We start from the raw sequence: 26,812 nt of genomic DNA on the forward strand, positions 1-26,812 counted from the left end.
ACCGTCGGGACAGCGGGCGCCTTACTGCACGCCGGGAGGTGTAGTCTCCCGGAGCCGCCCCCGCCGCGGAGCGCTCTCCCCGCCTCGGGCGGTTGCGGGGCGCCGTCCGGCAGCGGCGCGAAGTCTCTCTGCCGCTTCCTCAGGGCGCTGGAAGCTCCCCGCGCCCCGCTGCCTCCTCGTCCTGCCTCTTCCCTGCTTCCCGGAGCGTTAACGGCCGTTGCCGCTACGGGACTTGCCTCTACCGGGCCTGCTCGAGGGCCGCAAGCCACGGGGCTCGCCTTTAAGCCCTTCGAATCTAGGTCACGGCAGCAGTCCGGGAGTCCTGACCGAGGAGGAGCGCGGGCGGTGACTAACCCAAACAGGTGGTTCAGGCTCGGGAGGAAGGCGGCCGGCATTACGTTAGCGTTTCCGCGTCACCCTCCCCAACTCGCCTGGCCGGCCGCAGCCAGCCGGCGAAGCCCGAGCGCGGATGTAAGGCACGAACGATGCTTCCAGAGGGGTCTGACAGCGGGCTCGCTGAGGGCGGGAGCCGGACTTGAACCTCGGGCTTCCCGGGAGAGCCGTCGGAGCTGCCTCACGGCCACCCCACCGCAGCAGCGGGGCACGGCCCTCCGCGCCCAACTCACACCAGGTGAGCGAACGGGTCACTCCTGCGGCTGTGCCCTCCAGCACAGTCCACGCCCCGTGTCCCCCCCCCCCGCCACAGCCTTTACGGGAGGCCGCGGCACGGGCCTCCTTTGCAAGGGGGGGTGGAATCCTGCCCGGCCCGGCCCGGCCTCCGTGGGGCAGCGCGACTTCCCGCGCTCGGGGCCGGGCGCCTGAGGCGGAGGAAAGGGGCCGGGCTGAGCCTGGGGCGCGCGGCCGGGGAGGGGCGGGGCGATGGCGAGGGGGCGGGGCGCGGCCGCCTCACGCTCCTCGCTTTGGCGCCAACTGCTTCAGGCCGGGGGGCGGGTTTTGCTGACGTCGCGGCCGGGGACGCGCCGTGCGTCTGCGGCCGTTGGCTGCCGCTCCCGGGAGCCCCGCCTCCTCGGCGCCCGGCCTGCGGGGCAGTGGCGGCGGCGGCGGCGACGACGATCTGCGGGGTGTCGCGGGCCGGGGGCGGCGGGCCGCGGCGCGGCGGCTGACCGGTGAGTGAGGGCCGGGGGCCGTGTCGGCCTGCCGAGCGGAGCCTTCCTCCTCCCTCCCCTTCCGTCCCTTCTCCTCCTCCTCCGCCGGCCCGGCGGGGGGCTCGGCGCCGCCTCGCCCCGCGCGGGCGCCGCCCCCCTCCCCCGGCAGCCCTGCGCGGATCCCGCCGCCCGGTTCGGCCCGGCCTGGCCCACCCCGGGTTCTCCCGCCGCCCTGCCGGCCCCTCCCCGCGGGCGCAGCTCTCCCGCCCCGGTCCGCCGACGGCTGGGCGCGGGGTACCAGCCGGGCGGCGGCGGGGGCGGCTGGGGTGCCGCTCCCGGGCCGCGGGCGGCGGCTGTCCCGCCCTGACCCCCGGGAGGTCCCGGGCGCTTCCGCCGTGACAGGAATTGGGGCGGGCGGGAGCCCCTTCCCGCCCGTGCAGGGAGGGTGAGGCCTGGGGAGTGGGGTAGGGCCGCTGGCTCTGGACTGGCAGGCTGCTGCTCGGCACTAGTCAGTGCCGCCGCTTGCCCCGAGCTTTTTTTTTCCCCGAGCTCTTCTTTTCGACGCAGCGGGTGCCTCGGTGTTGCAGGCTGCTGCTCTCGCCTCGGAGGTGCTCGTGTCTCAGTGCCACAAGCGCGTGTGCTCGTAAAGTCGTTCTGCGATAGCTGTCGTGGCGGATACTGTGCGTCCTGTGGCCGAGCATCGTCTGAGCATCGCTCTGCGCCTTGGCAGGCAACCTGATTCTTGGCTGCTGCCGCTCGTTATTGGTTTGGTTGGTGGTGTCAGACGGGGGAAACTTGCTCTTAAATGGTCAGCAGAGAAGAACTCAGAATTATCAAATCAGAGTATTTTAACTGCTTACGATATAGGTTCAGATAAGCTGTTCATAGAATGCGGTGCTTGTTTTCATACCGAAATTTCTTTTTAGGAGCTTTATTCGACGCATACAAATAAAAGATACAGCTGAAGGTCTTCTTCAGAATGCTTATTTACAGGACAGATAATTTCTTACTTTTCTTGATAGAGCTCTACATTTGTTATCTTGATGTAAGAGTTTTCTCATTCTAGTGTTGGATTTTGTTGAAGAGAAGGGGCCACAGGTAGCTCAGGTGTAATTGGCTTATTTCAAGATGCTTCTGTCTTATGATGTTGTTCTGAAATTGTCAATTAACCTGTTGTCTTTCCTCTGACATTTTACTCATAGATGGGGAAGCCATAGGGAGTTTGTATCATGGCAGCAGATGAGGATGGACTGGGACTGTTTGATATCCGCTATGGTGGTAAGACGTGTTAGATTACTTTCTGTTTTGCAGGGAAGTAACATAGTCTTATCAAAATAAATAGGTCCAAAAATAACTTAGAAAACAAAATGGAAACAATTTAAGTTGGGACAAACACTGATGAGCTTGAACTGTAATTAAATGGTCCTGGCACAGTATCATTGTAAGCTGTATCCTATTAGTAAGTTTGGATTTTAAACCATAACTGTGTACTTTGGATTTCTAGTGTGTTTTGAGGGGATGCCTGGAACTGGTCTCTCCCCTGTGTTTTACGGTGTATAATTTAACCTTCACTGTATCTTAATGAAGAGTGTATTTGTATGGTTAGGAGGATTGTTCCTTTGTTTGCTATTTGTAAGAGCAAATGCACTATCATCTGGTATAGTACCAGCAATCAAGGTACTCTAACATTATTTCCAGCTCCACAGTTGATTGATGCATATTTGTGAGATTCCCAGCCTCAGAAGGAGTGTGGATGTTGATACTTTTCTTTATAGTAATAATATTTGTTGCCAAACTGGAGAGATTCACATAGAGGAGACAAGAGCGGTGAGGCATTGGAAAAAGACATGAAGAGAGACTGAGGAAATTTAGATTAAAATACTTTTACAGAACCAGTTAGTGTGTGAATGGATGGTAATACTAAAGCAAATTTTTTGAATTGTGATACAGACTGTTACAATACTTTCTGTTTAGTGAGAAATGTTTCTTTTAACAGTAGTGGCTTTATCATACTAATTCTTTTATTTTTGTTTCTGAGTTGTATAACTTTTGTATTCAGTGTATTCTAGAAAACAGTTTCAAATTCAGATCAAGTTGACTTAGTTATAATTTTAAAATTTATTTGTACTTAAAGCCATATCATTTGCTTCATGCACAGTTGTTATAGTATTTGGGTATTGATCTTACAAGACTCTCTGCTTACTGGTGAAATAAAGATCTTTTCTCCACAGTAGCAGTAGCTGGCTGAGTAAAATTCTGTGCTACTACTTTTACTACTCTCCACTGGTCTAGGATCACAGCTACACTCACTTTATGGGAAAGTAATAGGTTGGAGCTTACTAAATGTTTACTTTGGCTCTTTTTTTTTTTTTTTTTTTTTTTTGCATTAGTCGAAGCTTCCCCTTTCAAGGAAGGTGATGAGAGCTCGGTGGATATTTACGATGGCTTGGACAATGGTTTGACAGTCCTTGGTAGGTTGATTGTATCTTGCTGCTTGGCATTATAGAGTCTCTGTGCTTCTTAGGCTGGTCTCAAGTAAAACAACAGTTAGCTGTAAGTTTACATGTAGCTGGTGAGCTGCTTGTTTAAATTCAAAACATATATGTTACACTCTATAAATACAGCAGAGAATTCTTAAATCCATTAGCTGAATGATTATAAGATAGTTTTCATGTGATACTGGCTATTTTAAGAGAATTTGTAATATAAAGGGGAGCAGAGAAACCTTAGCTATTCTATCTGTGCCTTGATACAGGACATTTTACCATGGAAGAACCACCTTTATTTTGTGGTTTTTAAGTAGCTTCAGGACCAGAACCAACAGTCACTGATGACTAAATCCCCAGTGAGAGCTCCAAAACATACTTTCTGTCTGATACAGTACATTCGGTAGATCCTTTTAACTTTTTGTTACTTTCTCAATAATTTCACATGCTAATGTAAATTAATTTCCTCTTTTAACCTCTTTGAAGGGAAGAGAGAAATTGACTCAGCACATGTTCTTTTTTAGGAGTCTTAGTGTACTGTTTAATGAAATGCTGTTTCTAGTATTTAAACAAATGTTTCTCTACTGCCCTTACTACTATAAGGCCATTGAATTTTTTTGGAAGTGCTATGCTATATCCTACAGACATAAAGCATCTATACATCTTTTTCTCTCTTTTCACTTTGTATTTGTTACAGCATATAAAAGTATTCTCTAAGTCTGTGTTTCACATACTGAGATGCATTGTTTAGTAAAGGTAAAAGATGCAAGGATGAATAACAACACAATGCAAACATTTTATATAGTCTAGTTCGGAGGGATCCTTTTTTTTAAATTTGAGAAGAGGATTGGTGAGATTTTTGCTCTATACAGGTGTTATTTGCATGTCATCTTGCATTGTGTTAATAACTCTTTGCGTTATGGTATTGTCCAAAGGATTGCAGCGCAGCTTTGATAGCTAACTTCATTTATTTGTCTGCAAATGAATCTATATTTCAGGGATGCCGTTAGTCAGGTCCTGTCAGTAATGTGTATTTGGTGAACATTTGGTGGATGTGTATTTGAGGAAAAAGGACCATTATCTAAATAATTGGGATGTTTGGGTGTTGGGTTGGTTTTTGTTTTGTTTTTGTTTTGTTTTTGTTTTTCTTTAATTTCTTTGGAACTAATGCTAGGGAGTTTACGTTTGTGAGGGAACATAAAGCAGCAAAGAACATTTATTCAACACAAGCAGCATGGTATTCAACCTCATACCAACTTAACAGTAATGCCATTTGATTCTGATCAGTTGGTCTGTATTTGTGAATGTGTGGGTCATTGGCATCTGAGTAATCTTCTCAATAATATTTTTCAATTGCAAATGTTTCCAATGTGAAGTCTGGCCAAAAGCTGAATGTATTGTAGGATGTACATATTTATTCTAGCTTTCTGCTATCCAGTGGCTCTGGAATTGTGGAACCTCAGATCACTGCTAAGGTGTAGCCCTTCTTGCTTTGTGAATTAGGTAGATTTACTGTGAGTTAGTTTTCCTTTGACCTAAAACAACTTATTAGACAGTCATAAAATGCACCTATCTTTGTTGTTAGGTGTCCTGTATATCTTAATTTTTCTAACACAGTATTTTCAGTTGAACTTTAATTTTCATCGTCACTTTTTATGTCTATATAAATTGCATCAAGTATTTCCAGTAAAACTAACATAAATGTTGAAATTCAGCGTAGGAATTTCTCCAGATAAGATCGTGTGGTTTTCTTTCTACAGACAATTCTGCTCCAAATTCTACACCAGCTGGAAACAGCTTAAATTTATTTGATGAGATATTAATTGAAGAAGGGACTGCAAAGGAAGCATCCTACAATGAGGTGTGTACTAATGTGACAAAAATAATTCTGGTGTTTTGGAGGGTTTTTGTTCCAAATTTTCTTGTGTAAAGTGCAAAGAATGTTGTCAGTATGCTCACATTATTGGAAAAATAGGGAAACTGTTTTTAAGTAAGTAAAAAACAAGAGTGTGCTAATAAACTGTTATGCCAACACGTTTATCAGAATAAGTGAATCTCTCACTCTGTGACATGCATGGTCTGTTTTCATTTAACATCCTTTGCATGCGGTTCATGTATCAGCTACATTATAGGAAAATGTACCGTAACTTCCTTCTAGTTAAATATCTGTTCAGACGTCTGATACAAAGCTAGTCTTGACGTTTCTCCCAACAAATTTTACCAGACTAAAGCAGATAGGTCATGGATTAATCTTACATGTCATTAAATGTCCTTGAGAAGATGAAGATGATAACTGCTTCTAGCAAACCAGCAGATCACTTACTCATGTAGCATCACCTATCCTGGTCCATAAGACACATCTTAACTAACTTGAGCTTTGGCATAAAAGGGACAGACATCCACAGATATAATGCACTATAGAAGAAGCAGGAGCAAAACCTCCAGGAGTCTACTCGGTGATGAAAATGTCACTTTGAAAGTTTCAAAGTAGTTGACTGCTAAGTTTGATAATAGGGAAGTTGTCCATTCTTCTGTGAAAGTTTTGTCACCATCTACTTTTAAAGAAGGGCTCATGCCAAATGTTTTTTATTTGATTTTGTGATCTCAACAGGAGTATGTCCTTTGCAGTCTTATTTTTGTAGTCCAGGCTTGTTTGTAGTAACTTTTTGTTGTGTTTTTCCTTATCTGTTTTGTATTATATAAAATCTGACAAGCAAGTCCGCATCTGTAGGGCTCTGAGAACTCCTGCTCCTTGATAATCATGTCTTTAATTTCACAATAATATGGCTTCCTGTTACTCTCTAGCCTATTACTGTTGGGCAAGCACACATAAATTTCCTCTTATCTGAGTGTTTGTGATGTTTTAGAGACTTGTATACCTGTTGGAGCATATTGAAACTTTTTGTTTTAATATGGCTTTAATATGTTACTTCTGGAAAAAAATGCAGAGCTTTGTAATATACATTACTGTGTTAACTAACTATAAATCTTTGGAGTAACTTTTCTGTGTAATTAAGTCCACTTCTGTGCTGTGAATTCTTCTCTCTGACAGTTGCAGGCAGAATATGGAAAATGTCAGCAGCAAATCAAAGAGTTGATGAAGAAATTTAAGGAAATACAGGCACAGGTACTGTAGTTCAAAGGGCAACGTTGTCATGATTTATGTAAAGCGAACTGAATATTGCTTTGAGAGAGAGTTAATTTTATATGCTTTCCAGAACTGATCCATCGTGTGGATGGTTAGTAAAACACCTCTGTAGGTGCTAGGAGCTTGTTCCGCCTATGATAGTTGCTAGGATAGCCTACTGACAAAATCACTAGGTAAATTCACTTGTTTCATGATGTTGCGTGCAGTAACGCTTTAGTTGCTTAAAAGCTATCTTCTCTCTCCTTAATTAGAAAAAAAGCATGTCACATGAATAATTATCAGAAAGGTATCCAGTTCTCTTGCTTTTTAAAAAATAGGTCTTTAATGCACTAGGGAGAGGGTTGCAAAGGTACCTGAGCTGTCATTAGAACTAGAAGAGGATGTCTGCATTGCTTTGAGCATAGTGCCCTTTTGATAAGGCTGAACTGCTCTTCAACTTGAGCTAGTATCTACATGCTGTGCCATTCTATATAGTCACATTATCTTGGGCAATTCTGCAATATGCTCTATTGTGTATTACAGGTAAGTCCCAAAGGTTCTACGCTTTGCAATGGTAAGCAGCTTCTGCCCTGTGACACTTTTGTATTGTTTTCTGCAAAGCTTGTCTGCCTTTCTGAGCAGGCTTTGCTGAGAACAATTATTAAGAGAAGGGACTATCTCTAGGATTGACACATAGGGTTCTAGAATATCAGATCGGGAAATATTAGAATGATAGAGCACCCAAAGTTGATTTTGATACCTTGAAAGAAATAAAATTACCCTCTTTCTCTGAAAGTACTTAAAAGCTGCATCTCTCATTTGACACAGTGACCAGGAAAACAATAAATTGAGTGAAAGAATGAAGTAAAGTGGTGGATTATAATTTTTTAGCTCTATACTTACTTGGTTTATGGCATATTTCAGTTTTAATAAATTGTGTGCTTAAAACATCTTAAAAAATTACTAGGAACACAAAGAGGAGCCTAATCGTGAGTGATGTTTAAAAAAGGAAGGAAAAAAAAAAAAAAAAAGAGCTCCTTTGGATCGCAATAGTTCTGACTTAATTCTGACTTCTCCAGAACAGTTTCTGTATCTTTTACTGTCAGTTTGCATACAAAGGGACTTTTTCTAATGCTTGTCTTGCACTGTTTTTCATTACGTGTTTGGATACCCAAGCTAATTCTTGTTCTTTTTCTCTCTCCCCCTCTCTCTGTTGCTCTCTTTTTTTGATGTATATTTAAAATAGAATGTCATCCTACAGAATGAAAACCAAGCTCTCAAAAAGAACATTTCAGCACTTATCAAAACAGCAAGAGTGGAAATTAACCGTAAGGATGAAGAAATCAGTAATCTCCATCAAAGGTACAGTTCAGTTCAGTGGAACTGGAAACATGCTTTTTGTCTGATCATGTTTATAGACTTGTAAGAAACTTTCATGTGTATTTTAAGTAAAACTAATGAAGAAAATCATTACTTAGTAAAGAATTGTTTGTGTGGTTTAGTACTGGTACAGAGGAAGTAGATAAGTATCTTCTTTGCTTGATAAGGTCTTTGGTTTCTAGTTAAGAAAACAAGGAGGAATCCAAATGGTGACTATTTGCCTGAATTCTTTTTTCATTTGTTTTGTTTAATTGCCCGTTCCTGGTGGGTTATCTAACCATCTTGCATGTTTCAAAGCAGATATTACTTTACACAGTTCGGCTTCAGAACTAGTGTTTTATGGTCTCAGACATGAATTCCATGGAACTTTTCACACAACAAATGAAAATAAGTAAAGAGACTATGTAGTGTTTTCATGGCAAGATATGAAAGCCCTGTCTCCAGTGGTGGGGGATAGCAGCTAGAGAATTCTTGGTAATTTCTGTGTACTACTAGTCTTACTGCAAGGAGTTGAAAATACTGAAGTATAGATGGGAAAGTATCTGAATGTAAGGTTTCTGAACCACTTGAAATCAGAGCAGGAGTCCCAAGATTCAGGACCCCTAGCTTATCACAAAGTCACCTGCTTGTCACTTGTGTGACATCAGCCACATCAATGGTTTGTTTGTGTTTCAGTTTGACCATTTGATATTTTCTTGCTCCAAAAGGTGTCATAAAGAAGTTCATTTGACATTATAGCCTCTAGCTAGCTATAGAGTATGCATTTTAACTATGCAATTTTTTTTTTTTTTTCATAAATACAGAAAATTACCAGATACGATCTGATGGAGGTCAAGAGGTTTTAATATGTGTAATTCTTTCAGCTGATTGGCTTTAACACAATAGCTGTCATTTGCACATCTCTGAGTGTAGTATTCTGGGTTTCAAATTAAATTGTTTGAAAAATACTTTCTCATTTTGCATACTCAACCTCGTTAAAGAGTTTACAAACTCCGTTGCAATACCTTCTGAAAGTGATGAAAATTTATGAACAAGGTATTTTTATCTAGGTATTTTGGAGGCATCCATCATGGAAAATTGTGGGGAAGGTGGCACTCTGAAGTCTTAGAAGCACACCTTGTCTGCTGCATGGTCTATAATAAATTAGTTCATCTTAAACAATCTCCCTCTCTGTAAAGACTACTTCAGAGATAATATCTTTGAGGGGAATTGTTAGTGCTTATCTCAAAAAACCCCCCCAAAAAACAAAAATCAAAAGAAACTTAAAAAAAAACCCAAAACCCCACTTGGATACAATTACATTCATCAAACATGTATGCAGATTTAATAGCCAGCCTAAAGCATGGAAAAAACTTGTCAGTATAGTTCAAAATTCAACAGAAATATAGGAAAGGGTTTTGGATTGCAACAGCTGCAGCATTGTTTTAGTTCAACATTCAGCTTACATCACAATGTCAGATTTTTGGAGTAGAGCCAGTTGTGTAAGCTGATCATTACGTATTTAAATTTACTGTATTGGCCCATAGGAAGTGTTCAATTTTATAAAGCAAAACTAACCCCATTTTGTATTGGAGATAAATATGGAATTATTATTTGCCCTTGGAAGTGATTCCTTACAACTGGATGCTGAATCAGCGTAGAATTTCAGGCCAAAACCAAATGTCTGTGTGTAGCAGCCACTTCATCCTTGACTCTCTAAAAAGAGAGTCATACATTTGGTGGTTTGCTGCCATCATTTGGTGGTGTGACTTTTACTTATGTTTCCCTCTGTATGGATTAGACACAATCATTCTTTTTAGATAGCGGAGAGTATTTAAGAATGTTGCCATTGTCTTTAATCATGTCATTTTAATGAATTGCTGAATATGACAGAAAAGTGCCTGTTTCTTTTGGGGGGTTTTTTTTTTGGTGGTTGGGGTTTTTTGGGGGGTTTTCTTTGTTTGGGGGAGTTTTGTTTGGGTTTTTATTTGTTTTTTTTGTTTGCTTGTTTTTTGTGTGGGGTTTTTTTTTCTGATGAGGCAACTTTGACAAGTTCTGTCAGTAATGAGTAAGAGTTCAGGCCATCCAGGCTACATGTGCCCTTTTTAATTTAATTTTTTTCTTTTTATTATGATGACCTTGCAGCAGTAGCATGTGGCCTTGATGAGGCTTGATTATTGTAATTGACTACTTGTTTTCTGTAGCTTGCAGCAGGTTCCAAATATGGTAACTTATTTGCTTACTGGGTAAACAGTCACATTATACCTATTCTTTAGGCTGCCAGTTTACCAAATAGTAAACTATTGAATTGCTCTTTTTCTAATTATTATTTTTTTAAAATCACTAATGATGTAAAGAACAATTTTTTTCATAGGGAAAGGCTTTTTATTGCTGGACAATGAAATACTAATTTGAATTACTGAAATTGTTAATTAGACCAAATACAGTATTTTTCCACAGTTCTTGCTTTTTCTTTAGATGAATTTCATTTGGAAAATATGTATACAAATTGCATTCTTTTTCTATGTGCTAATGGAAACTATTAAATTTCTATTTTTATCCCACCTTTTTTTCAGCTTGAAGCTGAAAGAAAGCATGAAAATTTTTTAGAGATATATGGATTCATTGCAGTTCAGCTTTAGTTATGTTTAAATACATTTTAAAATAATGTAACTTTTTTTTTTCTTTTTATAAACAGGCTATCAGAATTTCCCAATCATCGAAGTAGTTTCACCAGAACATACCTTCCAGGATCAACTAATGGAAGGTGCTCTGAGATGTGTAAAACAAAAGATTCTAAATTCAGACCTTCTGAATTAGGTGACAATATAAAGATGGAGCATAGAATGAAAAATGACTGTTTAAAAGATACATACCACAGTTACTCATCTCATAATACAGACAATGGGAAGTCTAGCTCTGAAAAAAGAAACACTCCATATTTACTGAGATACCCTCCCGATGAGCTCTGCAACGATGGTACTCATACATGTCTACCGAACTATGACCATAGTTCCAACAAGGATAACAGAAAGGAAAGAAAAGAAATTAGAAGTAATGAACAGTACAGTAGGGGAAATGTCAACAAATACAAAAGAGAAGTACATCAGAGCACTGGAAGCAATGGTGACAGTGAAGAGGGGAATTCAGATCCTCAGCAAAAGCTGAAAAGCCTTTCAGAGAAGGCCAGTAAAAATGAGTTGCAGCAAAAAAGTCAGAGTGTGAAACTCAAATGCAGTCCAGGTATAGAAAGAAGAGTAGAAAGGGGTGTTTCTTCCTGGGAGAAACAAACTACTGGTAAAGACAGATTTCAAACAAGAGGTGAATTGTATGCTGATGAGAGATCACAAAATGTATTAAAAAAAGACATTAAAACACACGATAAAGATGAAAAAAATGCTGGCCTAAAAAAAACAAATGAAAAGCTACAAGAGCAGCCAAGGAGATCTGGTAGAGGGAGCAGTCCACACTCAAAGAATGAACATTCAAAGAGTCTTCATGAATCACGTAAATGTCGTGTGGAAGAGTCTAGAAAAGGAAAAGACATTGACTGCAAGAGAGACAGGGGAGCAAATGATCATACTGCTCGAGAAGGAAGGACTTCACCTAATTCCAACAGCAGAGAGCATAAATATGCACGCTTGAAGGAAAATAGTAGTAGGTATGAATGGGAAACAGCACATTCCAAATCAGAAAGACACAGAACTGAAGAAAAAAGGAAAAGAGAAAGAGAGAATCAGGATGAAAATAGACATTTTAGAAATGAAAGAAGAGTTGCAAAAGAGATATCACACCAATCTGCAAAAGAATCCAAGAAAGGTACAGATGTCGCAAAAAGTGAGAGAAACAAGTCCTATAAGCTAGAAGAAACATCCAGAGTAGCAGATAGCTTAAAAGACCGTAAAGTTCCCAAAACTAAAGATGATCACACTGGCACAAAGAGCAAAGATTTAAAACTTAGCTTTATGGAAAAGCTAAATTTAACTCTTTCTCCTGCTAAGAAACAATGTCTCTCTCCAACGGATGGATTTAAACCACCTTCCCAACAGGCCACTGCTGAGGGAAGTACAGAGCTCATGCTGCAGGCAGAACTGTTAGATTCTGCCCACGCTATTAACTGTGGTCCCACAGAGCAAACTAATTCAACACTACAAGTTCTGGACAGCACAGCTCAAAGCAGTGTGGAACCAGCACTGCCTGTTTCTGTCAATTCTGAAAATAAAGCCTTGAAAGTAGCAGCAGCAGACCCAGCACAGTCTGAAGCATTGCCAGCAGTGGCAACTGATGAAATGAGCTCAGAAACCTTACCAGAAGCAGAAGTGGGTCAGGTACAGCCCCAAGCCTTGCCAGGAGCAGCAGAAGTACTGGTTCCTGTTGAGATGCAGGCTGAAACGTTGTCAGAAGCAGCAGAGGCTTGTGATGTTGAATTGGAAGCCTCAGCAACAGCAGTGGCAGTGAAGGATCTGAATCGCCCTGCATCTTTGCCCCTGGAGGTGGCAGGGAGTTTGGCAGAGTGTGAAAACTTGCCTGTGACAGTGGGCGTCATAGAGGATGATAATGTACCAGCAGCAAAAGTGGCACAGTCTGAACCTGCCAGTGAAAGTATGGGAGCCCTTCCAGAGTCCACAACAGAGAAGAAAGAGGAAGATAAAACAAGGCTAGCTGCTGACATAGAAAGCTCAGCAGACCAACATGGCTCTCAAAACCTTGACTTGGAAGCCAAAAGTTCTGGTGTCCTGGAGTCCTGTGATGTGACAGATGATATTAGTGAAACAAAACCAGACTCTTTAATGGAAGTAGTGAAGGACAATGATCACTTGGCTGCAGATGTTGAGTGTCCCGTTGAGGAAAAGGGTATCTGTGAAATGAATAGGAGTACATCTCGGTCACTTGACGGAACTACATTAACCGATAAGGATGAACCATTAGTTGACCAGAATGCTTGTGATCTGGAGCCAGACCTAACTGAAATCAGTACTGCAGCATCTTCTCTTAGTGGTGAGATGTATCCTAGAACTAAAGAGAGAGAGATTAACCCAGTTCCTGTTGATGATGACAGCTCAATACTGAGTATTGATCTCAATCACTTGAGGTATATTCCAAAGGCAATCAGCCCACTGAACAGTCCAATGCGACCCTTGGCTAAAGCACTTAAGATGGAAAGTCCCTGCAAAGGTCTTGTGAAGAGTTATAACAAAGGTATTTGTTTATGTATATTCTAATTTATTTTCTACATAAAGGCTAAGAAGATCCATTCATGGAAAGCAGAAATGACTTCTTTTAACTGCATTCTCAAAAGCATAGATTGTTTCTTCTTAAGCTGTATAAGCCTCAGTGGTCCTTTTTGTTTGTACTGGAACCATTTAACAGTGCAGCCAGGACTGTAGCCAATTGAACATTACTGCTAGAAAAGTTGGAGTTTGTCACTACTGACAGATAAGTGGTTGAAATAAGAGTTACATACTAACTTTAAAAAAAACCCAACATATAGGTTTCTTAATTGCAGTTAGGTCTGAGTAGGTCTCATTAGGTTTTTCTCTGAAATTGTAGCAGCAAAGGTTACTTAGGATCATATTCTTTCAAGTATTTATTTGTGAGATAGCTGGAGAGTACCTGAGACTTAATTTCTAGGAAAGTCAGCTAAGAGAAGGCTGTGCTTTCCATTTGAATTAATTTCAGTGTGAATTTTTATATATATATTTTGTAACTGTGAGTCAGTCGGTGGGGAAAAGTAAAACAAATAGGACATTAGGATTTATCATTAATGAAGTAAGAGCTAACTCCTAAATAAGATGTCAGAGAGATAAAATGCAATGAGAGCACTCACAGGAAGAGAAGATAGGTGACCCAAAGTTTAAATCTTTTACTTCTGTGAATTTAACTTCCTGTAATGTCCTGCTGCAACTACTAAAAAGTTTTCTTGGAAGGATAGATTTCCTACTAGAAGCGGAATGGTAGAGTGGCATTTAAATCCTTTTTCTTATATTTCAGACCATAATACTTATGTCTTTTTGGAAATCTTAGTGTGGTTTACTCTGGAATTCTGTCTCTTGTGCTTGAGACAGCTACTCTCTTAAGTGTGAATTCCTTTAGCAGTTTATATTTCATTCCTGCAGTACTTTATGTTCTTTGAAATATCTGGGGGAACACGAGAGTTTTGGGATTAGAGTAGATGAACATGAAATAAAAGTATTTTTCTAATTTCGTAGTGTTTCCCTGAGTTACTAATTAGACAAATCCATCCTGTCCAGAACTTGCTACTAAATTCCAAAGCAGTGATTTTCAGCTCTGAAGTTAGAAGCCTAGTTGTCTTTGTGATCTAATGAATGATAGGTGTCAAATGTTCTGCATTGGTTAAATTGACAGGAGGCTATAGTTTCTCTTGGCCTTGAAATTCAGTACTCACCTTTCTGCTGTTCTGCAGGACAAGGGTACATATATAAATATTATAGTTTGACCACTTTCATTTTATACTTTGGTTTGTCAAAATATTGAAGTGATTAGTTTGAGAAGGTATTGATCCTTGCAGAACTGAAATGGAGGCAGTGATAGAATATGTTTTTGCTCCTGTAGAATCTGTATAAAGTAAACATTTTCAAATGTTGCTTTGAAGCGTTAAACCACAAGTTCATTTTTTATGGAGATGAGTTTATATATGATCTTTTATGAGATTAAATGTTTGTTAGAGGTCATTAAGCAGTCTAATCTATGTGCTATTGAACATGAGTGGTTTATTAACTAGAGTGCCCAGCAAGCCTAAAATTAACTGCAAATCTCATTAATCAATACATACGCACTTCAGTGGAATTTTTGTACAATGGAAATGACCTTGTCTTTTCATCTTTTGTAACATGCTGCTTTGTAGCTAACTGTAATTGCTTTTTTTTCTTAACAAAATAGCATGTTTTGAATTTTAAATAATGATTAAATACATATTTAATGATATCTCAAAAATATACAACATTTAATAAACTTATTTGTGAGGCAGAGTAAGGCGTACTACATTTGGCAGAACTTTAGCCTTTTCTCTCACATATGTCATTCCTCATTCCTGTCATTCAGGAGCCTGAACTGGAGGCTTTCTCCAAAATTTCTAAGAAAAAAAGCTTTTTGTGCTGTTCTGCTTAGTTACAGTGCTGGTCATCTTAAATGCATCAAAAACTGAAATAGGGGTTTTATCATGTGTGCAGTGCCTAGTACTCTTTTTTGTTTAGTAGGTCAGTTTATTGAAAGACTCAACCTTTTTATCAGCCTTGGAAAAGATAGTTGAATGCAGACATTAGTAGGTCATTTGTTCTTCTCATTTTGTTTTTGTTGTGAAACTGTTAAAAGAAAAAGCCACCTATTGTATGTAAATGTTAGTCCATAATGATGTTAAAGTTAACATTCAGCTTGTGCAGTGTTCAGAAAACTTGTTAAAGTAAATGGAAAGAAGTTCAAAACTGGTGGAAACTGCTAGATTTTTCTGTTTTCAATGAATATATTTGTGAGAGAGATCACATGTTTCTGGTGAAATGTTGAGGTCTTATTGGCCCTTTGAAGCTCAGAAAAATCCCTTAAACTAGCAGCTACTGAAGCAAATGACCCAATCTTGTTATAGCTTGTTGTTGGCAGTTTCAGACAAACAGTTCTGAACAGTCACTTTACAGAAGAGAATCTTCCAGGTTTTTCTGAAAATGTCTGTTTATAATTGCATTCTTTATGGTGATTAGCAAACTTTTCTTTTATAGATTTAATTCCTGAAAGTACGGTTGTCGTCTGTCCCTCAAAGAATTTGTCAAAGGAGGTAAACAAAGAAAATCAAAAGCCAGTTAGCATGTCTGATGAACACTTAGAGATGGAGTCCCAGCTGAGTATCTCTTCAGATGAAATAGAAGAAGGAGAAATCATAAGTAGCGATGAAGATGAAGAAAAATCTAAGCCAGAAAGAGGCTCTGAAAAGACAAAAAAGTCAAGACCAAAAGCTTCTCCTGAGACACGAAATTTGACCAGCAGTCCGCAGAATCAAAAGAATAAACCTGTGCATTGCAATGAAGATAATGGAAAATTTGTTTCTGTGAAAGTAAGTACAAAGAAGAACAGAGAGAGGCATAAAAATCAGACTTTCAGATCTTCGAAAGATATGAAGAAAAATAAAACTGTAAGCATTGCTTGTCTTGAAAAAATAGTTCATGTTATTGTTGAGCCTTCAAATGTACAAGAAATCATGCAGATGCTAAGAGCTATACGAAAACAGATGAGGAAAAATTATATGAAGTTTAAGGTACACTTCCCAGTTCAGCATTTTCACAGAATTATAGAATCTGGTATCATAAATTTTACATCATTAATAAAATACTTGAACTTTTCCAAGATGTCTACACTAGGTGAGACATTAAAATTGAATGTCTGTGATATTATAGAATCCAAACTTAAGCAAGTTAAAAAGAATGCAATAGTGGACCATCTTTTTGAACAACAAGTATCAGATATGAAAAAACAGTTATGGAAATTTGTAGATGAACAACTTGATTACTTATTTGAAAAGATAAGGAGAATTATAATAAAACTATGTGATGTGGGAAATGTGGGAAATGAGAGTGAGGAAGGGAAGTTTGAAAGAGCAGGAAAGCAAAAATACAAGATCAGTCATAAAAATTATGTGCAAAGATCTAGAAAAAAGTCCCTGAAACCCAGATCTCAAAAGCCTGAAGAATATATCCTTTCGAAGCAAATTGTGGATTATCAACGACGTAAGTGTCACCATGAGAAAAATAAAACAGATGCGCCAAAAACTGCCTTTACAAAATGTCTTAACTCCATTGATAACACGAGGAATTCCCAAACCAAAGTGCACCTCTCTAAAGAGAATAATTTGCAAAGCACTCTCACTCCACTGAAGGGTGTAAAATATGAAAAGGAAGGATTCCAGCTATCCAGAGATGCTAACAAGTCTGATCTTGGTTATGAGCTTCTCACAGAACAACAAGCATCCAGTCTTACGTTTAATCTTGTAAGTGATGCTCAAATGGGTGAAATTTTCAAAAGCTTATTGCAAGGTTCTGATCTCTTGGAAAAAAATGGTGGCAATATTGACAGAAATGAGTGGGAATTCAGGACTCCAGAAAAACAGTTTTTAGACAGTCATAAATGCAGAAGTAATGCTGCTGGACTGGTGCAAGAGATTGCTCCAAAGGAGGCTTGTGTGGGATCTCGACCAGTAGAGGATATTACCTCACCTACTGTTTCACCTGTAAGAGCTCCCTCTTTAGCATCTAGGCTTCAGATGTCTGTTGATCCAGATGTATTAGATGAAAGCTGTATGTTTGAGGTTCCTACAAATGCAGCTGCATGCAAAGAAGATGAATGCAATTTACAAAAGAATAAATCAATTGTTTCTTCTGTCCTCCTTGAAGATTTGGCTGTTTCCTTAACTATTCCATCACCTTTGAAATCAGATGCTCACCTCAGCTTCCTAAAACCTGAGAATAATTCTAGCTCAACTCCCGAGGGTGTTCTCAGCGCACATTACAGTGAAGATGCCCTTCTTGAAGAGGAGGATGCCACTGAACAAGACATTCATTTGGCTTTAGAATCTGATAACTCAAGCAGTAAATCAAGTTGTTCTTCATCGTGGACAAGTCGGCCTGTTGCTCCTGGTTTTCAGTGTCGCCCCAGCCTACCAATGCAAGCAGTGATCATGGAGAAATCCAACGATCATTTTATTGTAAAGATTAGGCGTGCGGTGCCATCTACCTCACCAGCATCTGATCAGGTGGCTTCAGTGAAGGAGGCACGGGCATCCTCAACCAAGATTGAAAAAGAAGAAATGAGAAGTGGGGAAAAAGAAAGGGACAGTCAGAGTGCCACAGCAGCTGCTGTGCAAGAAGCTCTCAAACCAGATCTGGTTAAGACAAATCAGTTGCCTCATGTCAGCACTGGACAAGAACAAAATCCTGCCTTACCTCAGCCTCTAAGAGAGTCACATAATAGTATTGGAAAGGAAGAAACTGCTGGGTTGCTTGCACCGTGTAGAAAATCTTCAAACACAGAGAGCCATGAAACTGAAAGCCCGGATAAAGGCTCTGAGCAACCTCAGGCACACAAATTGAAAGTATCTGAAAACATAAACGAAATGCGTGTTAGATCTCAAGCTTCTTTTCCTGCTGGATGCGGTATAGAGTCATACATAGACTTAACAGATGATATTGTTAGTGAAACTTCATGTCATGCGGTGGAATTCACTGCAGATAACAGGACTCAGGAAAATTCTACAGGAAACTCAGAAATCGGTGATAAAAAGGAAGAACTGGAAGAGTGCTCTGATGCATTTATAGACTTAACGGAAGAGCTTTCGAATGAGACTGTGGCAGGTGAAGGTAATTTTGAAACAAAATCCACTTCAAATACTGATGTAGGATGCCAGATAAGTATAGATGATAAAGCTAGTAAAAAAAGGAAAAAGGAGGCTGTCAGAGAGAATTCCAACTCAAAAAGGCAACGAAAAGAAACTGAATCAGCAGGTGAAGGGAGTGATACAAGTGATGTGAAGTCTGAAGAGGTAAATTCAGCTCCCAAACAATGTTCCAGTAAGAAGAATGAGTTGCAGCAGAACAAAGACTCTTCTCCTTTGGCTTCATCTGCATCATCACCTAGTCTGTATGCCAAAAACATCATTAAAAAGAAGGGAGAAGTAGTAGTTTCCTGGACGAGGTAATTTCTGATTTGATCTGTTTGATTGTTCTAGGTTTATTTTAAACTACATGATATACTGAAAAGTGGGAAGAAAAGGATATTTAGCTGGTGGCTGAAGTTATTTGGTAGCTCTACATCCTGTAAATAGTGGAGTGGGAGCCTCCTTTATCTGTGGAGGATGGCTTTATGAGGTTGATGTCTTCTCTTAGAGTAGCACTGAAAGGTGCCAAAGTGTATTTTATCCATTTTCTATAACAGTTGTCCAGGGGAAAACAAATTTAAGAGATGAACTGATTCATGTAATCCTGTTAGCAGCCTTTGGAAGAGAACAACTTTTAGTCATTTCTTAGGTAGGTTAAATCAGATTTGCCTTAAAGAAGGTGACTTCCATACATCATAACTAATTACATTGCTTACCCAGGTCTCCCAAAACAAGAGTACTTTTTGCTTTTGTTTTTAAAGCTTATAGGCTAAGGTAACAAGACCTACTATATTGCACTATCTGTAATTTTTGTTTCCCCTGCCCATTTCCTTTCCTGTCCAAAAATTCCAGCCAGGCTTGGTAGGGGATGCAGGTCTTTGATGTTCCTGCAAGGCTTGGAAGCATTGGTGACTGGGTAAAGGAGAGCAGCTAAAGATTTCCCCCGCTGACAGAAGGCATGAGAGCAAACATGTTTTCTGTTTTAGGGTCTACACTGCTCAATCTGCAGAAATGTACTAGTCAACCATTCAGCCCATATATTCCAGTTAGTAGGATGTGGGTGACAAATGAGGTGATGGTATGTGTCAAAGATACAAGTTATTGTGTATTGTTATCCTTAAGAAACTGTAGTTAGCAGGTTTTGCTGTTCTTGCTACAACTTGATATAATCAACACTTTATAAAGGGACTCCTAAAATTTTCAGGATAGACTTTTCTGAACAATAGTTCAGATATAAAGTAAGTTTCTAGGTAGCATTTTCAAAGAAAATCAACTACTTCACAGAAAAAAGACTTTGAAAGCTAATACAATTTTTAACATGCAAACCAATGAGATTGGAAGAGATTATTACAGTTTTCCTTATGAATATGACTAGGTTTTCTGTGTCACAGTCTTCATCCATCTTTGAACTATGCAAAAAAAAAGTTTATTTAAATAACTAGTCATTATATTTGTCTTTGAAATAGAGGAAATTAAATATAACTTATTGGAATGTGGCAGGTTTCAACCAAAGATACATAGTAGCTGCTGTATAATGACTGTGTCTTTATACATTTTACATATACCTAACTTCATTAATGAGACAAACTGCAAATCGGTGACACACTTAAGAATAGACTCCTGGTCCTTTATTCTCATGTGAACAGTAGATGTGCTCTGAGTGTGTTTGTTACATTAAGCCACTTACAGAAGTCAAACACGTCTCTGTTTCATCTTCGAATGACAGTGGGCCTTAGGTGACAGCTGCTACCTAGCCATGCAGAGTGAGGCAGGTCTGCCTAGAACTACTGTTGAATTTGAGTTCTTTTCAATTCAAGCTTAAACGTCAGCTTCAGAAGTTTAAAACTCTTTTGATGACTTTGGTTTTGGGCTAACTCTGTTGTAATAATCCTGCCCTTCCTAATAGGGTAGCATAATCTCCACTACCACTTGTTTATAATGACTCTGTTACTCTGTGCTGGTAGAGGGGAGGATCATCCATAAATTCATTGCTGCTGTTTGAACTCATGTTCCGTAGTTTGGAAATACTCAGAATTTTATATATGCCCATATGTTTTGGGGTGGTTTTGTTCGTGTGCATATACACATATATATGTATTAATATTTTTAAAACGCATTTTTGCTATAGAAATGATGACCGGGAAATTTTACTGGAATGTCAGAGAAAAGGACCGTCGAGCAGAACCTTTGTTTCCTTAGCCACTAGGCTGAACAAAAGCCCAAATCAGGTAGGTGCTATCATTCTTATATTTGATAACAACTATGTTGCTACATTTATGATTGTAGTTGAACAAAAAACTTCGGACATCTGCTAATTTGGAGTTGTTTTTTCCTCATGTCTTTTGTTGGGGGGTTCTTGAAAAAGAATCTTAGATTCTCCCAGTTCTTACTTTTTAAAAATAGACATTATAGGGATATTATGGTCCAGGGATTCTTCAGTAACCTGTTTAACTGGTACATTGAAACTGCTGTGTCCAATCATAAGCCAGGAGCAACAGGATTGTTTCTATTGTTGAATCAGCACTTAGATAAAGAAAGGCAATTTGGAGAGGCCCAAAGCCTTTGCACACATTTAATAAATTAGGAAAGGATTAAAATTAGAGCTGGAAAAAAAAAAATACCAAGATTTTGCAGAAGAGACGTTTTTAATGAAAATGTTTCATTTTTTCTTTCACTTTTTAATTAAGAAATGTCAAAAGACACAAACATCAAATTGATGTAGAATATTTCCAGAGGTTTGCATATAACTTTGTACTCTTCTTGAATTTCTATCTTAGTCTCTATCCTGCAAATCTAAAAAGAGAAGCACCCATTTGACTAAGTTAGGAAATCCTGCGTGCTCAGAATTTGGCTTTTAGGATGTTGTGTTGTATCGTTACAGAGTCTTTGCGGGTTTTAGAAGCTGTTGGGGTGGATGATTGGATAAAACAGTGTTATCTGTGCATTTATGCCACTTTTCCCGGTTAGGTATTTGGTGGATGATAGATACACTATAGCAATATGCATATAGCAATAAGAAATACTAACTTACAATTGAATGAGGTCACTATGTAAGCTGTAGCTATGCTCATGTGGTTTAACCCTAGCCAGCCACTAAGCACCACGCAGCCGCTCACTCACTTCCCCCCACACACACACACAGTGGGATGGGGGAGAGAATCGGGAAGAAAAAAGTGAAACTCGTGGATTGCGATAAGAACACTTTAATAGAACAGAAAAGAAGAAACTAATAATTATAATGATAACACTAATAAAATGACAGTAATAATAATAAAAGGATTGGAATATACAAGCGATGCACAATGCAATTGCTCACCACCTGCCGACCGATGTCCAGTTAGTCCCTGACTGGCGATCCCCTCACCCCCACTCCCCCCAGTTTATATACTGGATGTGACATTGCATGGCATGGAACACCCCTTTGGCCACTTTGGGTCAGCTGCCCTGGCTGTGTCCCCTCCCAGCTTCTTATGCCCTCCAGCCTTCTTGCTGGCTGGGTGTGAGAAGCTGAAAAATCCTTGACTTAGTCTAAACACTACTTAGCAACAACTGAAAACATCAGTGTGTTATCAACATTCTTCTCATACCAAACTCAAAAACGTAGCACTGTACCAGCTACTGGGAAGACAATTAATTCGGTTCCCACCTGAAACCAGGACAGCTCAGCAAAAAGATGTTTGACTCTTATCTACAGACCAGTTTTGTAAAATCCTTAGTAGGGAAATTACTCCATGATGACCCATAAATACCTGAAGCAGCAGTTGTACAAGAGGGTAGAACATAACCAATAAACTGTGCTTTTTGTGGAGTACAGAATAAGCTCTTGTCCTCACATTTGAATGTTACTCACAATTACACCTGGCAAAATTCAAGTCTAATTGACTTTGAAGCCTTCATTTTTTTTCCTCCCTGTTGTAAGGGAACCTGTGTTAAACCAGTAGTTGGCTCTAGGTCTCTGGTTAACCTGAAGGCTGTTCTGGATGTCAGATGTATAGGAAGACTTCCTACATCCAAGTAACTTGTTAATAGTGCTCCTAAAATTCTCCCACTAAAATTTATTGGAAGCAAATAAAAAACAAAATAGTGGTCTCTTTAAAAAACTTTATGCTATCAGATCAGTCTTTCTTGGTAGGTATGGAAGTGTGGGGCCTTAATGATATGTCTTTTTTTGTCCTCCATTAGGTTTCAGAAAGATTCAAGCAGTTAATGAAGCTGTTCAAGAAATCCAAGTGCAAGTAAACTTACCACCAAGTTGCTTCATGGTTACAGGGTTTTAGCTGTCACCAGCAGTGATGGACTACAACCACTGCATTCAAATGATGGGATTAGTGGGACGTACCCAAGTCAGAATACTAAGTTTGGTAAACCTGATGCACTGTTAATTACTTACTTCCCTGTCCACGTTTCCTCTGAAGTGCTTTGTCAGAATAACACAGAGGGAACTTTACATACAAACTGGCTAGGAAGGAATGGGCATGTACAAATGGAGCAGTATCACTTCAAGGGGGTGACATCCCCTGTTGGTTAAATGTGTTCTATAAGCAAAGAAAAGGACATGCAGTCAAGTGAAAATGGTGGCCCTTGCTTAACTTGTCAGAAGTACTGCGTATGGCGATGTCAAACTATGATTTTAAAAAATAAGAGTGCTTTGGAATCCAGTTGGTGGATAATCCTGGAAAATGACAGGTATGTCATCTTGGTTACCTTGAAACATATTTTAAGAAGTTAGGCCTTTCTCTTTTAAAATAAGGCAGGGCAATGATAGCAATGATTCCAAAAGCTGCTTATCTAGTAATTGGATTCTGATGGTAAGCAATAGGTGATTCTTGCTGCTTTTTCAGTTGCTTATAGTAGGTTTCAAGGAGAGAATCTGGCATGGAGTGTAGGGTTTGTCTTCAACTTTAAGCACATTATCTAAGCCATTTCTAATGACTCCACTGTTCAACAGAGATGAATGAGTTTCTCTTTGAGGATACCCATCTGTCGTCCTTGACAATGGAGAAAACCTAAGCCAGTTGCCTAGTCTAGACCCCTAACTTTCTGATTTCTGAAGTCAAATTAAATGAGTCCCAACCTCTGTGAGAGAGTGAAGCCAGTCATTAATACAGTGACCAGTTTTTCAGTTTCTTTTAAATCATGAAATGCCATAATGAGTACTAATTTACAAAGAACTGTCTTGTAGTTAAAAACATTTTGCAGTTCTGATGATATTTAAAAAGACTTAGTATTGAATTTTGAATAGTTGGGACTTTTTTTCTGTGAAAAATGTATTGGATTTTTTTAATTTATTTTTTTTTGCGTCGGAAAAGGCTAATGTGTTTTTCTGCTCCAGATTACATCTGGGAAAGGTACTTAATTTAGGTCTTCAACATAATGAACATTATGTTTTGCTTAAAAAATATATATATAAAAATTGACAAGTGATTGTCTTTTTAAAATTAATTTAGAAACAGACCTTTACAGTTTTATAAAATGTGACTTTATACTTACTAACCAGGAGAAAAACTTTTCTGTAAAAACAAGCAGTTTCAAAAGCTTGTCAACTTGGCATGTTTTGACAGCAATTGTATCTATCTTTACAAATTGTTTAGTATATTAGAAATTCATTATGTTCTATTTTAAAGAACTCTTATAACTGCTTCCAGTTTTACTAGTACATACTAAAAGTGTGTATGTATATATATGTATAGACACACATATCTCATATATTGCTGCTTTATCCCAAATTTCTAAAAAGCGTTTGTTTTTTTTTAATTTCCCCTGGGAAACATTCCTGGAAGTTGCACAGGTTTTTGTATTATGAATTCATTGATGTTTGAGTTTTTCTTCTTTATTGAGGATTGGAATTGCTGTATTTAGTCAGAATATCTGCTACGTTTAGTTAGACTTCATTTAAGAGCCCCACCTTAGTGCATTGCCTTTCAACTTGGATTAAATTGGCTTTTTTTCAGAATCCAATGACCACTTCTTCAGTTTCAGCATAATGGTTTTTTGCTCCCTCTCCAACGAATGGGACAGACTTCTCATTCTAATAAACCATCAGGTAATTTGTCAGTGATGTTGCCACCAACACCTTTGGAGTATTGTAAACGTGACCTATGGAATGGATTGTCATGCTGCCAAACAGTGCGTCATCCTTGTTTTAGGCAGTGCTCTGGAAACTGTTACAAGGAATGACTTGAGTAGGTGATGATGTCAGTTCTGGCAGTCTTCCATCTTATGTGCTTGCTTCTAAAACGTTTGCTTTTGATGATCAAGTGTCATCTTCCATGCTACGCCAGCAGCACCTAGTGATTTCAGGGGGGGATTTGTATACCTACCCATGCTTTTTCTTAATGAACATTTGTGGCAATTGTGTACTTTTTGGAGATTTAAATCTAACTGAATCTGTTCTCAAGAGTAGTCAGTTAGCAGAGTAGCATTCATGTTTGTGGAAAAATCAGGCTCTACTAACAGTATTCTTTTAACCATATCGTTAGAGATCAGAATGTGCACAGTACTGAAGGCACTGAGGGAAGTAGTTTCTCTGCACTTAAGTGCTTCCTCTCTGTCTCAAAGAAGCAGGCAGTATTTTATTACAAAGTTGTTTATTCCTTGTCTGTGTTTATTTACTTTCTTATCTGTACAGGTGATAGGGGTGGCGGGGTTTGACTGGTTTGGTTCTGACTTGGATTCCTTTTTTGTAAATTATGAAACTTTTTTTAATGTTCTGTCTATTTTAAGTATGTGTACAGGTTCCTGCGTGGTCATGTAAAATATCTGATGTGTGTATATATATAAATATATGTATAAAAATAGAGAGAGCTTTGTTTAGCCAAAGATGATTTTTTTAACTATATAAAACTCTGGGTTTATTTTGTATAAACTAAATAGTTTGCTTACTGTAAGAGTAATGCAAAAAATAAAACTGTAAAATTCACACACATATGTTCTTGTTGAACAAAGGTTGGCTTGGAGTGGTTTTGTACCATTGTTTGTAATTTATGTCTCCAACAAGAATTTTGATACATATATGCAAAATGTACTGTATGTAAATCTACAGTCTTATTTGTGAAACCTCAGGTAAATGAAAACATTTTCTGGAACTGTTGGCTAATGGCTTGACAAGTACAAATGCTGTGAAGCAGCATTAAAATTGACTTCCGTTACTTTGTATAAATGAGTAGCTATGTTGATGTTTTGGCCAATAAACATGGAAGCAATCAGCTGCTGCTCTGATGCAATTACTGCTCCAAATACATATAGCTTATTTCTTAGTGGACATGACTGGATCAGAAAATGGACAATTTCACAAACTACATAAAACCTTTAAACCACTTATGAAGTTCGTTCAACTTTCCTTTTCTTTTCTAGAAACATTGGGTTAGTGTTGAGTGGAATATTACAGAGGAGAAAGACCTTTTTGTATCCAAGCCTTTCCAGTGAGAGAGTGTACCTGGCAGCCCTTTGAGAGTCTTACTCCAATTTGCTCTTACAAATAGGTCTGCTTCTATCCAACAAACATATTTTTACAGGATTCGGTTTTAAAACTCTTAATGGACATGAATATTGGAAAATTTTCCAAAGTGGAAATTCAGAGAGCAAGGTTTATGGAGATGCACATAATGAAATCATAGAGCATCAGGTATAGAATTTTGAGGGATTCTCTAAGGCATAGTCTGTTGCCAGCTAACTATCTACATACAGTAGTTGACTGTACTAAAGGCATTTCTCACTCTGAAACCAGCTGCAGAATAATCTTTAGCAATTTGTCCTCATGAAGGGAGGCAGCAGCAAAAAAGCATGCCAAGTAACAGGTTTAAGGATTTCTTAGAAGAATCTATGAAATCAATCAAGAGGTGTTTCAGGAGCAAAATTGGCTTTGATTGGTAGGAAAGATGGATAAAGTTTCAGCAGTGGCTGGCACATGCTCTCCCATCAGAGTTTGACAGTACTATGCTATGCCACCAGAAGCAAACCCATCTGAGTCACAAGAGATAACATGAGGAATAAAATAAATAGAGAAATAGTTTAACAGGAAGGAAGTTGCACAGCTCTTGTTAAACTGAAGAGGCCCATGGTTTGAACTGGCAAACTGGAACATAGTTGTCCATATTATTAAATTAATTAGTGTGGTCTTTGATAATTACTCCGGTCCAAAACTGTGCAGCTATCCTTGACATGGTTTAGACAGCAGCAGGGCACACTGGCAGGTCTCAGTAGGCAGCAGGGATGTGGGCATCCAAGCGTATAGCTGTACCAGTGCTGAGGGCTGCAAACATGTCCCTGGCCTGTTTTATTTCATATTGTAAAGGTAAGGTAGCCTTCATCTTCCTGTGAAAGGTAACTTGCCCCAGAAGGAGCAAGTCTAGTACCAGTA

The 26,812-nt window shown here is 39.3% G+C and overlaps 1 protein-coding gene across 4 annotated transcripts; it reads left to right on the forward strand.

The window, feature by feature from the left end:
• The first annotated feature begins 40 nt into the window (after positions 1-40).
• CASP8AP2 (caspase 8 associated protein 2) lies at positions 41-25,658 on the forward strand. Of its 4 annotated transcripts, XR_011328416.1 has the most exons (11): positions 1,020-1,127; positions 2,309-2,384; positions 3,497-3,577; positions 5,353-5,453; positions 6,645-6,719; positions 7,966-8,081; positions 10,777-13,277; positions 15,809-18,770; positions 20,582-20,681; positions 22,636-23,139; positions 24,405-25,658. XR_011328416.1 is itself a non-coding variant. In XM_069804858.1 (10 exons), the coding sequence occupies exons 2-10, from the start codon at positions 2,336-2,338 to the stop codon at positions 22,690-22,692; spliced, it is 6,042 nt and encodes a 2,013-aa protein (XP_069660959.1). In that variant the 5' UTR covers positions 41-631; positions 2,309-2,335; the 3' UTR covers positions 22,693-25,658. The 4 variants fall into 4 exon arrangements, 3 of the variants coding, with proteins under 3 accessions (XP_069660959.1, XP_069660958.1, XP_069660960.1); XM_069804858.1 differs by lacking the exon at positions 1,020-1,127 and adding an exon at positions 41-631 and having other exon boundaries at positions 22,636-25,658; XM_069804857.1 differs by having other exon boundaries at positions 22,636-25,658.
• The last annotated feature ends 1,154 nt before the right edge of the window (positions 25,659-26,812 follow it).

This window comes from Haliaeetus albicilla, chromosome 17 (genome assembly GCF_947461875.1).
Source record: "Haliaeetus albicilla chromosome 17, bHalAlb1.1, whole genome shotgun sequence".
NCBI lineage: Eukaryota > Metazoa > Chordata > Aves > Accipitriformes > Accipitridae > Haliaeetus > Haliaeetus albicilla.